General features: G+C 33.8%; 1 protein-coding gene across 1 annotated transcript in view; it reads left to right on the top strand.

Annotated features, from left to right (window-relative positions):
* Positions 1–17,014, top strand: part of sfmbt2 (Scm like with four mbt domains 2) — an 82,112-nt gene that overhangs the window by 10,283 nt on the left and 54,815 nt on the right. The window contains 2 exon segments of the mRNA XM_056455512.1: positions 6,297–6,394; positions 11,713–11,953. Coding sequence (XP_056311487.1) covers positions 6,302–6,394; positions 11,713–11,953 — 334 coding nt within the window. The 5' untranslated portion in view covers positions 6,297–6,301.

Here is a 17,014-nt window from a genome sequence, read left to right as displayed (position 1 = left end):
GTTCCTTCTGACAGAGATTTGGATGGAGGTTCTCAAGATTTTTCCTCATTCAAAGCCCACATAAGTCAGAGCGAATCCTTGTCATGTTAATTTCCGCTTTGATTCCAGTCTTTCTCGACTGGAGCAGTGAGTAACGCTGCCAGAAATATCTGCCAAAGGAGTGACAGAAGCCTAATATTTTTTCTGTGGAATTGTTCTGCTGTGTTTATAACACACACACACACACACACACACACACACACACACACACACACACACACACACACACACACACACACACACACACACACACACACACACACACACACACACACACACACACACACACACACACACACACACACACACACACACACACACACACACACACACACACACACACACACTGCCATCATGGCAAATACTGAATGAGTCATTTGCAAGGAAGTGGTTTTCAAGTGTTAAAGTGCACTTCTCATTCTTAGTTCCATCTGAAACCAGGACTTCAATAGAAGAAAAATACATTAACATCTCAATGTATGTATTATTCATTGCTCCTCACTCCAAAAATACAGGTTGTAGTGTGTATGGAGGAATACATAAGTTTTAGGAACTATTTTTCTGGTGTACATATTGGAAAACTCCAGAATTTTTTTGAATAACCCTATGACAAACGTTTTGTATTGTAAAAAGTTTTTTTGGAGTTTAAATGTTCTTTGTAACCAAAATTGGTTCAAGTTGTTTTTCCCCCAAAACATTAATCAATTTTGAGATTGTTGGCTGTTGTGTCTAATATAATTTTATTATTTTGCACGCTATCAATTTGTTTTTGTCAATTTCAATTATAATGCATGTAGTTTTTCATACATTTTTCATCAAAAATGTCAAATCTTCACTTCAGAAGTTGTTTCACATGCCGGACATTGTTTTATTTATATTTATAGTCTGAAATTTATTTATTTATTTAAATAGTTTACAATTGTTTTTTTTTTATTTTGTTTATATTTTTTGTTCACACATAATTTCTCTGAATATATACAACATTTTAATCAACACAAAATTGTGAAATTTTTTTCTAAATTATAAAGTGATTTACAAAAATCTCCCAAAATCCCCTCTGTAAAAACCATTAAATCTAATTTTAACATTTTAGAAAACAAAAAACAAATAATAATACTACTATTTGCAGTTCTTAATGTGATCCATCAGTTTTGGAAGTATAGTGATAACTGATTTTTGCCTAAATTAAGACTTTTAGGGAATATAAACAGGAAAATTGTTCATGAAAAGCATGTTGGTGCTATTGCATTTTATAAAGAGCTTCTATTTTTAAGACTATGATAATTTACAGATTAGCATATTAGTTTATAGGTTCTTTAAAGCATGCACTGTAAAAATTATATGATCAATTAGTCCAAACAGCATATGTTTTTAAGTCATTATTAAACTAAGTTAATCATGTTCTAACTTAATTTTATAAGTTACGCAAGCTGTTTTAAGTCAGTTTAACATAATATAAGTTCAATGGACTAATAAGGTTAATTTGATTCAGCTTAAAAAATTAAGGCAATCATGATTTTTTTTACAGTGTGAGAACTGTACAAACTGTAGCTAAATTACTTAAAGAACAACAATAATAATCTTTTTTTGGAATCATAAAATACTTGGCACAAATTTGAGCTTTTATGAGCTATTGAATGTATTACAAATTTGTGATTGACAAGATTTCGCTGCATACCAGCATAAATAAAAATCAAACATCAAACCAGCATAAGCCAAAAATAAACAAATGAGGCATATTTGTTCTGTCAAAAGTGTAGCATTCTTCAGTTTTAGCAGCAGAAGTAGAACTGAAGCATGCTGGTTTTTTTGGTTGCCAGTCACTTTTCTCACCTTAGAGACTGTACTGACATCATTCGTGATTACGTTTGAAATCAGCCAATAAGAGAGCAGGACAGATCTTCACAAAAACACTGCATAGATGATCTGACAGCTCAGCTTGTAATAATGATCACCATTCTGAATAATCCAGAGTATTTCTATGGTCATTTATAGATGACTGTATGAGTTATAGGTGAGTTTTATTTGTAACTCATCAACAAGCAACAAGGCATGGCTTGAGAGTTAAACTTAGATCTTTTTTTTTCACATTATGAGAAATCCAAGAATAGATTTGATAGAACTGAAACCTCATTTTGAAGCAACTTTTTTTTTTTTACAGTTTTATATTGAACTGTGTGGTATGATAAGCTGCAACTCACATTTTGAGATAATTTGATTCGATTTCAGAGATCATTCAGCCTTAAATTCATTATTTAAGTCATTTATACATTTACCTTTTGCGTGTAGTTTTAGCTAACACTGTAAAGCATTATGCATGTGTCAAGAAAAAGTTAATTAGTTTGCAATATAATTTTTACTATTCACATTATGAAAATTAATGTGTAAATACATTCATAATAGATTGTTGATTGGACATTTTAATAGATTTCTGATTCATTGAAGAAATTAATATATTGTTTATATGTAATCGGATACATTTAATAAGGTAATTGTAACTGTTCTCTAACCTTTGCAACAAGCTTTAGCTTGAACTTGCTTTGTGTTTTTATTATTACATGTTAAATTCAGCTATGCAACGAAGAGAATCTGTTTGTTTTGGGAGTAATCTGTGTACTGTATGAATGAATAATCATAAACTTTTACTCAATAAACTTTAACAAAAAGGGATTGTTAAAATAGGGAGAGAAAAAAAAGTAAATAGGCTGAGAGACATTGAGACTGAGTGGTCCATGTTCTCCGACTCCATTATTGACATGGCCGTAAGGAGCTGTGGCCGTAGGGTCTGTGGTGCCTGTCGAGGTGGCAATCCATGAACCCGTTGGTGGACACTGGAAGTAAGGGATGCCGTCAAGCTGAAGGAGTAGTTGTACAGTGTTTGGTTGGCTTGCAAGACTCCCGAGGCAGCTGATGGGTACCGACAGGCCAAGCGGGCCAGAGCCCGGGTGGGCAAAAATTTGGCTTGGGAAGAGTTCGGGGAGACCATGGAGGAAGACTATCGGTCGGCCCTAAAGAGACTCTGGCAAACCGTTCGGCGCCTCAGAAGGGGAAAGCAGCTTTACATCAACACTGTTTACCATGGAAGTGGGGAGCTGTTGACCTCGACTGAGGATGTTGTCGGACAGTGGAATGAATACTTTAAGTATCTCCTTGACCCCACTGACGTGTCTTTCAGTGAGGAAGCAGAGACTGGGGATGCAGTGGTGGACTCATGCATCACCCAAACTGAGGTCACTGAGGTAGTTTACAAGCTCCACAGTGGTAAAGCAGCGGGGGCGGATGAGATTCACCCTGTGTATCTTAGGTCTCTGAATATTGTGGGGGTGTCTTGGCTGTCTCTACAATATCACATGGAGGTTGGGGACAGTATGTCTGGACTGGGCAACTGGGAAGGTGGTTCCCATTTTTAAGAGGGGGGACCGGAGGCTGTGCTCACACTCCAACTCACACTCCTCGGCCTCCATGGGAAAGTCTATGACAGGGTACTGGAGAGGAGGATCCGGCCGATGGTTGAACCTAGGATCCAGGTGGAACAATGCAGCTTTCGTCCGGGCCATGGTACACTGGACCAGCTCTATACCATTAACAGGGTGCTCAAGGGTTCATGGGAGTATGTCCAACCAGTCCACATGTGTTTTGTGCTCTTGGAGAAGACGTTATATATAAATAATTATTATAATTTTTTTTAAATATAGTTTTGTTGAGTGTGCAAGAGTGTCTCTGACTAAGTTCTGTTCTGGAAATACTCTAAATTTACAGACCATCATATGTTGTTTGTTTAGTCATAATATGAAGTGCTGTTTTTTCTCAGTTGAGTCATTTATATTCATGTAGTAGGCTATTTACTGTACATTAAGCATTTGTTGTGTAAATACATTCATAATACTTTAAACTGCTTGTTCATAAAAAATCTGTTGGTGACATTTAATAGTTCTATGATTGATTGAACAGCTATTACAATTATATATTGTTGAACCAACTACTGTAGTATATATAACTGGATACATTTAATAAGTTAATTATAAAAATTACTCTAAAAAATATGACTCCTGACCCAAATATTATATATTTCCACATTTTATTTTTGCTATGGTGCATTTGGGGTGGTTGTTGATAATTATATTTATAGATGTTACTTAAGTTACTTTTTAATAGGAATGTTTTTTCCACCATGTCAAAGTCTTCAGAAAATAAGAGCAATATGGAATGTTTACCCACCATGTCCTTGGCTTTAGATTGAATGAGGGTTTTATCTTGAATCTTTTAGAGCATTTCTTTTAAGTGAACAAGTCATCAACAATGACTAGACTTTCCCACACATTTGATTTTTTTAGAAGATGAAACAGATGACTCATAGCATAAATGAACTAATATAAAACCTGAAGTCAATGGAGTGTTTATTACTGTAATAATGTTATGAGATTAGCTTTTAGTCAAGCTAGTAAGCTGAAAAGCGAGAGAGAGTGAAAGAGAGATGTGGGAGAAATGGGAATGCTGCACTTGTAAGTTTATGAATATTTCTTGTGTTTGCTCATCAAAATGCTTCAGTGCATTTGCGTCACCCTGCAAGATTAGTAAAGTGAATGACAGATTGCCTTTTAAAGTCCATGTGAAATCCAAATTTACAATATTTATGTTATACTAGTGCACATTGTTGTTTTTTAGGTGAAAAAATAAACTGTGAAAGTAAATCCAGTAAAAAAGTTTGTTTTGGTAAACTTCAATCAAAGTCTGAACATTTGCTTCTGTGTTTGGAGTGCTGGTTCTTCTCTGATGACGGCAGTTTGATGTCAGTATAATATTCTTAACCAGGGGTGCATTTCCCAAACAATGACATAACACGTGGCTGAAATATCACAGTCTGATGCATCGTTTCGGAAAAGATCGATGTAGTGACGAGTGTTTCCCATCAGAGAAGAACCAGCACTCCAAACACAGAAGCAAATGTTCAGACTTTGATTGAAGTTTACCAAAACAAACTTTTTTACTGGATTCTAATCTTCTAATCGACAGGCCCATGTTATACAGGCCTACAGAACAGGTCACCTATAGTTTTCATCATGAGTCACGGCTACATTCAAAATGGCATAAATATTTTCAAAGTGCACTGCGAAGGCAATTGTCAATATGAAGATCGCTAAAACTGAACTGTAAAAATACTTTGAAAGCAAAGTACACGTAAGAGAGATAACTTTAATGTTTTCATTTCAAGTTTAAATGTTGGAATGTTCTAAATGAATAGGGCATAGGGGGGATAACTGGGAATAGAACAAACAGGAACTATGCTTCTAACTACAGCTCTATAGAGTTTGTGAATGTTCGTAGGAAAGATGGATTTGGTAAACACCAAATCAATGAACTATGTTTGTAACAACGGAACTTGCGACCTTATTTAGCTAACAATGATTTTCGGAAATGCACCCCAGTTTAGTTTTACTTTTTAAACAATTTAGCTCAGGACGTGAAAATTATACCCAAGCTGGACTAAAACTAGCAAAACAAACCCACTTGTGTCGCATCTGGTGCTGCATTGCATCAGATATATGATAGGTCCCAATGCATCTCTGGATATATGCTCTCAATTTCTGCCATTGCTTTGTTGTTTTTAAGACTGCAAATAAATTAATAATGTCACAGTACTCAGTGTTTTTGCAGTTACATAGAATTTATAATGGTATCAATTTTAAAAAAACGTACACTTTGACAATCATTTTTAAAATTGTGCTCCCAAGAACCTAGTTGTCATGTGCGTAAATAAGCAGCCAAAGTGCATACAAAGTTTTTGGTTTTTAGTTGAAAATGATCCAGAAATCTGGAAATGAATAATGTCACAGTCCTCAGTGTGTTTGCAGTTACATAGAATTTATAATGGTATCGTTTTGAAAAAACGTAAACTTTGACAATTATTTTTAAAAGTGTGTTCCCAGAACCCAGTTGTCATGTACTTATATAAGCGGCCAAAATGCATACAAAGTCTTTGGTTTTTAGTTGAAAATGATCCAGAAATCTTTCTATAGTAGAACTGATGTTATATTTTACAGACTATTGTGGCAATAGTGACATTGTGGATTAAGAATTTTGTACATTTTGCAATGACTCACAAAACCGAGCTATTTAGAAACGGCTTCATGTACTTGCACGGAATAGGTTTCATCTACGTTTCATCATAATATCTAGCCACAATACATGTATGAGTAAAACAACAACAAATTCTAACATGCTGACACAAACTTGTTTGCTCTGTCTCTCTCTTCTAGCAAACATGGATTGTGGAGAAGAGGAGGTAGATTTCAACTGGGAGGAATATCTTGAGGATACTGGAGCCTCTGCTGCCCCACACACTTCATTTAGACATGTGAGAGCTCGCATGCACACACAATTCTTTTAATATATATATATATATATATATATATATATATATATATATATATATATATATATATTGTTGATTTTTTCCCCCAATTTCTGTTTAACGGAGAGAAGATTTTTTTCAACATTTTTGAACATAATAGTTTTCATGACTCATTTCTAATAACTGATTTATTTTATCTGTGATGACAGTAAATAAAAAAAAAAATCTATGATGACAGTAAAGATATACAGATAACCTTAAAGATATATATATATATATATATATATATATATATATATATATATATATATATATATATATATATATATATATATATATATATATATATATATAACCTTAAAATGTAAATGCCTTTCTGAAAAAAAATGTATAAAGTGTGTAGTGAGAGGTTTACAGCCTTAAAACATCTATAATAATTGTAAAAAAAATAAACTTTACGTATTTCGCCTATTGCGGGTTATTTTTAGAACATTAGAATTATTTCTTAAGGATCATCTAACATTGGAGTAAGAATGCTGAAAATTCTGCTTTGCCATCATTGAAAGAACCTATGTTTTCGATTGTATTTAAATAAAATTACTGATTTTAATAAATTGTAATATTTCTCAACTTGAAAGTTTTAGCCAATTCTTTTGATTATAAATGCAGCCCTGGGGATCATAAGGAACTTTTCAATTGATCAATCAATCAATCAATCAATCAATCAATCAATCAATCAATCAATCAATCAATCAATCAATCAATCTTTTATTCATTTGTTTGCTCATCAATAAATCATCAATTAATTAATTCAATATTCATTAATTGATACATTTTTTGATTAATTTATTATATCTTTAATCAATCAAACATGCTGTCCTCAAACCCTTAAATGAATATTTGCTGTTAATATTCTCCAGGGTACTTTGACAAAAAAAAAAAAAAATCAGTGTAAAAACCACACAATTGGAGTAGTTCCAACAAGGGCAGATTATTGTTTCATTTTCAACATTATGAGCAACGTTACAAATACAACCAGGACAACATGAAATACAGGTTAGGTTTGATACTGAGTTGGGCTGCTACTGAAATGTCTCATGAAAAATTTGGGTCAATAAGTAAAACCATTTGAGACATATACAAAAGACACATAAAACATTTGATTTCAGTTTAAATTAGATCAGTGTTCGCCAACCTTTTTTAAGATCCCTTACCTCGGCCTTGCTGAAAGGCAAGATTTACCCATCAAAAAAACTTGATAGAAAAAATAAAAGTAGACTGTTCATTTGTGTTTTCAGCTTGAGCCCTTTACTTAACATTTTCCGTAAAATTGCTAGTTTAGCCTACTTTCAACTTTTTATTTAATGCAACCAAAACAATCTGCGACAATGCACCTGGATGACCTCTCGATAGGTGAAAATTTGGGTGACAATGCAGTAATCAGATCATATGACGTGCCTTTAAACAAAAAAAAAAGTGACACTTCTGCAGATAGCCTACTACATTAGAATTTTAAAAATGAGCTGTAATAAAATTCTACTACTGCTAATAATAACTATTTAGGCCTAATAACACTAAAAGAATATAATTCATCATTTGTAACTGTGGTTTTGTACAAACGTTTTGTAGCATCAATTCACAATGTTAAAAGAATGCAAACTGCTGCGTGAAGCTGGATATGTGGGAGCTTAAACCTTAATCACAGTGAATGCATTGTTTCAGTTAAGAGGCTCCTTTTTTAAGGTGTTTTCTATTCACAGTGATAGATTTGCATGCTGCTGATGTGCCTTGCATTTTGGCAGTTTCATAAAAACTTTCACTGTGCTGCATGCAACAAAAGCTCATTCTGAACAGGTAGCCCTATATACATTTCTGGAGATTCCGAATTATGTAGCCAGAGTTACGTATGGCTGCATTTCATCTTTAAAACGAATGCTACAGGGCGGTAGGATGGCGTTTTTTTCTCGGTTACCAGCTGACCTCTGTATGGACGACTTTCCCGCTGTTACCAGTTTGTCCGGTAGCTCGACATGTGCGTTGGCGAATTTGAGCCGCTGAGCGGAGTTGACCACAACAACGGGGTTCAAATATGGCGAAAAAACGTTCCAGAAAGCAGGTAAAACAAAAACAAAATTAAAAATAAAATAAACAAGTAAATAACGGTGAGAATGTGGTAAAATCTGAAAATGTGGTAAAAATCTAGGGGCTTTTCTTTTTCAGGATTGCTTTTTAAAACACTATTGGTTGGTTTAGGGAAGTGTATGGGCGGGTCAATCTGTGCTTTTTAAAACACTAATGGTTAAGTTTAGGGAAGGGGACAGGCGGGTCAATCTGTGCTTTTTAAAACACTATTGGTTAGGTTTAGGGAAGAAGGTGGGTGGGGTTATCAGTCGGTTGGTCAGTCAGTAGGTCAGTCAGTCGACAGCAGCCTCTGCTGGATTTACATGAGAAGAGCAGGCGCGAATGGCACTCACGAGAGAAATTGTAGATCTGAAAAAGCATACACAGCAGCCTCTGGTTGATTTGCGAAAACAAAAACTGCTAAATAACGTAGCTCCTGGGACAGATTTTGTTCTCTCTAGAAATGTATATAGGGATACATAAATAGAATGAGCCTGGGTTGGCTGTATGCGCACATAGAAAATGCAAGCATGTTGCAACTCGCATGCTTCATTTTCTATTGGCATGCTCAAGCTGTGCATATCTATTTGATATGACAAACTTGAGCGTGCAAAATACGCAATATGTAAACAGCCACTTATTACTTTGAGGCTAGCTCCTCGTGGGCTGAGGTATGTCTTATGAAGAGCTGAATATTGCTGTTTGAAAACAGTAGTTGGAGAGATAAAGAGCGATACAAAAATGAATTTCTACAAACAATCTACAAACAATCTGAAGATCTACAAACAATCACGATCAACAGTTTGGGAACCATTGACTATTATTAAGTTATATACAGTATGTAAGCTATTATTGACTTTACTTGATTTACTAAGTGAGTACCATTTGCTTAAAATTATTAAGTAAAAGAACTATGTGCTTAATTACAAAAATTAGTGGTCAACTTAACATTTCCACATTACAACCAATTATTCACTTTTTTTTTTAGGAAAAGTAATGCCAAGTTCAGACAGCATGATTTTCAAAGTAGTCGTGTTTTCACACTGCATGACTATCTGGAGGAGCATTTCATCACTGCTGTGTTTACACTGCAAGATGGAAACAATGCAAGGTCATGTAGTACATATTTTGTAATTAACTACATAATGAGAAAGAAGCCTTTAGTGGGGTAGAAAATGCTCACCTGGCTTTTAAAGGGAACTAGCAATTTCTCCTCAACTTCTTTATCGACCCGGTTGTGATATTGCTCAGATGACATGTCAAACAGACACGGGTGCTCCTGCCAAATTTCCACTAGTTTTTATTCTATTTCTCAGGTCAAAAAAGACTGAAAATAAGCGCTTTTAACTTTCCCTCAACCTCCCGCTGGTCTGCAGATACCTATACTAGTGGATGCTACACTCTCATATGCTTTTTCATATCTCTCATTGGCTGTAGGTAATCGCTGATGTTATTTTCATGATTTTGAATGGCCGACAGATCCAGGTGTCGCTCACAGGTGTCGGCGACTCATTGGCCATTCTCTCAGATCACATCTTTGATAGTTCACACGGTGTGATTGTTACTCACATGAACGAGCACCAATTTTCTGGTAATTTTCAGGTATTTGTCAGCAATTTGTCAAAACCTGTCGGCTGAAATCATGCAGTCTGAACTCAGCATAAGTCATCGAACATGATTAGGAATAGAAAGATAATACATTTTAATTCAAATAAGGTGTTTATTTTTTACTTTATATTGTTTATGTTTCTCTTGATTATTTCCTGTTTAATAAAATTTAATTTGGAAGTGGATCAAAATCTTTCAAGGTTTCATAAAATTATTGAACTTCACACATTCTTGTCTTAAGATAATTTTGGTTAACACTTTAGTTTAGGTAACAATTCATGCTATTAGCTACTGGCTAATTACCTGCCTATTAATAAGATATTAATGTTTATTAGTAGTTATAAAACATTATCTTACATTGCTTCCCACAGGTTTGAAATATACTTGCTGTGGTAGCGGATTGAAACACACCTTTGACCCACATCCCATAAATATTTAACTATATGCTACAAAGAAAACATAATTTGATTTTAACACCTTTTTTATTATTATGTGTTTTAAACTTTTTCTTTTCAATGGGTTAAAGTAAAAAAAAGATTGTTGAAATAAATTTTTTAAAAATCCACTATTTCTCGTTTATGCTATTCAGGAGCCATGTGCACCCACTGACAGGTCAAATCTGCTTTTTTCCATCTCTCATTCAAGTTCAGGTTGCTTTATAGGCATGACATTTTGTACAGTATTGCCAAAGCATTTAGATGTATAAAGTGTGTAATATATTGACATCAAATTATTAAAATAAACAGCAAATGAGAAATAAATAACAGAAAAAGGAACAAAAACAAACAATATCTCTAAAAAAATAATAATTACAAGAATGTGTAGATTTAAATAAGAGTTGATTACCCATCTCTAATGGTGTACAAATATTCTGCATCCAATTTAGATGTAATTTCGTTTTCGGAGTCATTTAGATTAAAGAATTAATTATTTAATATCTCTCTCGATCTCCCGCAGTGCGCATCAAATTAACGACAGCTTAGAAAATTAAGCAAAACCAAATCCCAGACAGTAGATTTAGAAACCCCGGCTGGATGCAAAAAGATGCAGATCTCTGCGGGAGTGTTTCAGTTCTCCTCGTGCACACAGAAAGAGCAGTGTGAAACAGGTATAGGAGAAAAGATTTTCCACTACTTAATCACTCGCGGATATTTGTTTATATTGGCACGATACAAAAAAAAAAGTGTAAATGGATGATATGTGAAATGTGTCAGTAAATATTTTTGGGGGGTCGTTAATTTATCTGGGCGGCCCGCCCAAGTAAAGTGTATATGTGGGAAGACCTGTCCTATTCTGCATCACTAAAAACCTAAACCCAACTTCTACCTTACTTACTATTAATAAAGAGCTAATTAGTAGTTTATTAGGCTAGTAGGGTTAGTTATTGGTTTGTTAATACTGTGAACTGTCACCTAAACTAAAGTGTTCCCCATTTTAGAATTTTTTCGATCCACTTCAAATGTTGACACACACATATATAAATATTTATATTTAATATTTAGCACAACCATTGTGTTTGTCCATATATTACTCCAACATCGATTAAAACAACCGGCGCCTTTAACATCAATCCCATCTGATTGTACATACAGGTAGAGCTCAGTCTTCAGAGCAGTTTTCAGCCAGGAATGAAGCTAGAAGTGGCCAATAAAGGGAGCGTGGACACATACTGGGTGGCCACCATCATAACCACATGTGGTCAGCTGCTACTGTTACGCTACTGCGGCTATGGTGAAGACCGCAAGGCTGACTTCTGGTGTGATGTCATGACAGCCGAACTACATCCAGTTGGCTGGTGTGCGCAAAACGACAAAACACTTCAACCACCGGAAGGTAAGGTGCAAACTAAGTTAGAGAAACACGTCTATTCAAACACAGATAAAGATCATGTTAAAACAGTCCCCTCTCATCTCAACCAATGACATTCAAACACACACTCACACTCACGCACGCACGCACATTTTTAAATCAATGACGCAAAGGGTTTAAATACTTATATCAATCAAACAAAGAGAGCAGGCGTGTGTGGAAATACACAAAACATGCTCTGATATGAATTTCATAGAGATATTGTGTGTAGCGTATGTAACAACTGAAAGGTTTTTAGGTTTTATCTTAAGTGGATTATCTTCTGCCAACGGTTGGATTGGTTCTTTGGAATTGGAATGAGGTTGTCGTTTTTGTTCTGATGAACTATATACACTTTTAACCCTTATGAATCCGTCTTTTACATAATTTTTTGTGATAATTTTGCCTGTGTTAATGCAGATAGAATACATTTTGGCAAAAAAATGTGTATTTTCAAGTGCCCCCATTGAAACTCATTAAAACTGCAGTATTTAATTCCAGTGCCATTTAGCCCACATTCTTCGTTAAAAGGCTTCCATTTTATTGGCAACAAAACTTAGAAGTGACATTTTTGGGAATGTTATACTTATATGATTACATAAAAAACATTTTTTTTTAATTTGCATAAAAACTGCATGCACCACTGAGTAGTGTAAACTTTTTATCCAATAAGAAAAATGTGTGATGGTAACTACAGTGGAAACACATTTACTGAATATATTCAATCATGTGCATGAAAAAGCCATGAAGTTAAAGAGAAAATGTGATAACCAAAATGGTGGAAGTGACCATTTTTATGCAATATCATGGGCCCTGATATACAATAAGGCACAACACGTGTATGGTGCAACTTTTTGCTATTTTCAGACCAGCACAACCCAAATTTTTTACATTTTGCACCACGTTGTTTAAATAGCAAATCTATTTGCTCCACTTTGTGGACTCATGGGCGTGCTGGTCTAAAATAGAGGTGTGCTAAGGCGCATCATTGGCACGTTGCTATTTTGAAGAACTGAAATAGACTGCGTCATTGGCAATCTAAAAGCAGGTCTAAAGTCCAGCGCAGAGGGCATTAGATATGCGCCTATGTGGATTCAAATGCTTACACATTGCTTAATATACACAGGATGTACAGCAATACACAAATATCTTTATATATGAAAATAAATTAAGGATTAAAATGTTACAAAAATTCTTATTTTCTATATAAATATAAAAACCACTGCCTCCATGCCTTTTTCAGTTCATTCATGACAATTTGCATGCATTTGTATAATGTTATTATTATTAGCAGCATTATTGATTATATGCATTTTTATATTTGTTTTAATAAAAAGAAGTTTAGATTTGTCCACCTGTCAGGTTTTGGAGACGTATGCATCATCATATGGGGCATAAGAATAGGACGTGTGTTTGGATATGACTCAGTGTTTTGACCACACTTCATTATTATTGTTTATTTATTTATTTTTTGCTGGAAATTAGAACTGAATTTAGAAATAGTTCTGAAAGAAATCTTTGTGCTTAACAAATGAAATTAAATATGTAGGATAATAAATGTTTTCAGTGGAGTGTGTACAGCACCGTTTCCTTATCCACAAAAGTGAAGGAGTAAAGAGTAAAAGAGGAAGAGAAAGTAAAGAGGCTGAGTGGAGGGAGGGGGCGGGTGGTAGGTATCTTGGATGAAAGTGAAAACCGGGAGGCATCTATGGGCACGCCGGCCCTGAATGAAATGAGATGCATGTTGAATGCATGTTATTCTTAAAACACACCCATAACTCATTTAGAGAATAAGCACAATCATGTTAGACCATGCGCCAGGACGCAGAGATTATTTTTCTGTCCTTAAAATGCAAAAGTGGATTCGGACATGCCGTTAATGCTTTTGTGCCATGCGCTTCAGACTTTGCGCCCAGATCGTTAAAATAGAGTTATAAAGTTTAATTTGCTTAGCAGTACATGATGAAAGAACTACACTGTAAAAAATTATATGATCAGTTTGTCCTGACAGCATATGTTTTTGGGTCATTGTAACTTATTAAACTAAGTTTATCATGTTCTAACTTAATTTTATAAGTTACGCAAGCTGTTTTAAGTCAGTTTAACATGCACTGTAAAAAATGCCTATGATTTCATTGGTAAAATACTTTAAAAATGTTACAGTAAAAATCCATCACCTGGTTAACAGTATGTTTCCTTAATATATACGGCAAATAATTGTAATTTGACTTTTCTAGAATTCCCTGCACGGCACATCACCTTTTATGCTTTTTGTTGACATTACTATGGATCTTTTAGTTGTTTCCCCATCAGTTATGTACATTAGAGATTTATGTTGATAAACAATGTTAATTTCATGACTTTGATTTGATGCGTGTTACCATACTGGTGTTTAATAGCTGTTTGAATGACACTGAGCACCTTCTATATACTGATACACTTTTCTGCTTGTGGAAAAAGTTGTTTGTGATGAGCGTTGGTTCATTATGTAATTTTCTCATCATCACCTGCATATGGCTGTGCTAACGTGTCTATCAGTGCAACAAAAGATGTGTAGATGTTGGTAATTCAAAATACAGACATGTTACATCTATGAATTAATGAAATACGGTAGTTTACTGTAAAAATGAGGAATTACTTTTACGGTTTGTACCGTATTTTTAACGGTAAAATACTGGCAACCACAGCTGCCGTTTTTTTACCGTAAATTTTACGGATTTATTTTTTACAGTGTAATATAAGTTCAATGGACTCATAAGGTCAATTTGATTCAGCTTAAAAATTTAAGGCAACTAGGATTTTTTTTACGTAATACTGTAAAGAATTCTTAAAAACCTTTTAAATGCTTTACTTTTTTAAATAATGTTTTTTTGTAATCAATTAAAGTATACTTTAATATTTAAAGTATTGTTCTGACATTAGTACCCAAGTCAAATATTCGAAGGGTTTTCCTCAATTACAAATATTACTAAACAAAAAAGACACAGTAGATGTATTGTTACAATCTACAGTATATGTTAACATATATACTAACCAAACATAAAAAATGTGGTACACAATAAACAGTTATGTTAACAGTCAATGAACGGATGTGTCATATTGAGTATGTCATAAAACAACATGTTACCACACCCAACAACAAAATCACAAATAAAACTTACTTATTTTTTAATTAAATGTAAACATAAGCAATTCCAATAAAAATACTATACGTATAAATGCGGCGTTTACATTTTAATATATATGAGCTTGAATTAAGAACAAACACACTTTTTTTTTTTCATTTTAATCCTTCCCTTAATAACTTAATGTAGTATTTTTTCTGGCCTCTCAGAATCATTTTATTAATCACATGAGCTTCTTTTAAAAAATATATATAGAACAGTGTAGTCTTTTAATCATAAATCCATGGAGATATCATAGAGAGTAAGTAACATAAGCACTTTAACATTGATGTTCAAACAATACTGGATCGGATACAAATGAGAACAAGGAGCTTAAACAAACAATGATAATAAACTCAAAGGCTGACAGATGAGATTGTTAAATGAATAACTATTGAGCAAATGACTGAAAGGAACATGTAGAAACAGGTCACTGGAGGAACAAGCTAGAAGTGCTTAAAAATTAAAGTAAACGGTGAATTTAACAGCACAAATAGCAGCAGTGATTAAAAATAAAAAAGAGAGAAAGAAAGAAAGAAAGAAAGAAAGAAAGACAGAAAGGAGCCTTTTAATACAAGTTATCAAATGATTCTTGACCTAAATATGATTTTCGAAGATTTTTTTTGTTACATAAATTATTGTTACACTCAATTTAGTATGTGGTAATTGTGTGTTTTGCTTGTTTGTTTAAGGTGAAAATAAGTAAAGCTTTAACTAAAGTAAGCAAGTGATAAGTTGATAAATACAGTAAGAATTGAACAAATAAATAAAATGACACGAATCTCCAATAAATAAATAAATAATACACTTTTATTGTATTGCCTTTTTATATGTATCAAGAGATATACAGTTGAATGAAAACTCACTTTATTTGCCTTCCTATCAAATTTGTAATTCCTTTTTATATATTTTACAAGTGATGTTTGACAGAGCAAGGACATTTACAGTATTTTCTATAATATAACAGTTCAGCTGGGGTTTAATATTCTTGTTGGTGACAAAAAATACAATATGGCTACTAAAATATAGTACAATAATATGTTATTGATAGCAATTTTGTACAAAATCAAGACCAGAAAATGGGGATTTTTAATGATCCGTGCTTGGTACAGTAGCTAAACAAAACTGATGGGATATTCATGTGAATTTTGCTCCTACACAACTATTCAGGGCATATGCAGGAATCCTAAAGGTAATTTGAATACCTTTTTAAGACTTTCCAAAGATCTTCTCAGAATATTTTAAGACCTCATCGCCACTTCAAGTTCTAATCAGTATCAAACCTTTAACTTAATAAACAGTTGTTAATAAACTGTTGTAGTTAAAAAAATGAATGGAGCACAACCACGCAACAGAACTCAAATAAGCTTGGAAGAAACAAAGCTTGAAAGAATAAATTACGCAGTTGTTTTCTGCTATTTAAACTTGTCTTTCTCCATACATTTTCCTATTTTGCTGTCTGTTTCACTCGATAGTTTCTCTATATGTGGAGAGTATCACATCACCTTCCAGCGTTTGTCACAAATTACGTAACATCACCCGGACGCACCCAAGCCAAAACTCGCTTCGATTGAGCATGCCGTTAGAAAATAAATATATTTATGCTTTTTTTGGAGTCAAACACCTAACACGTAAAAATGTGATTAAGACTTACTAATACCTTTTAAGGGCCTTAATTTTCTCATAACTGATTTATCAACTTGTAATATGTTAAAAGCCCACGGACACCCTGCTATTGTATGTGTGCCAATTTAAAAAAAAAAAAAAACAGTTCAGATAATATTCTTGTTGGTGACAAAAAACACAATATGGCTACTAAATATAGTACAATATTATGTTATTGATTGCAATTTTGTACAAAATCAAGACCAGAAAATGGGGA

Source organism: Danio aesculapii, chromosome 4, assembly GCF_903798145.1.
Source record: "Danio aesculapii chromosome 4, fDanAes4.1, whole genome shotgun sequence".
NCBI lineage: Eukaryota > Metazoa > Chordata > Actinopteri > Cypriniformes > Danionidae > Danio > Danio aesculapii.
Note: the sequence above shows the minus strand (reverse complement) of the source record. Positions and strands in the feature narration are given on the sequence as shown.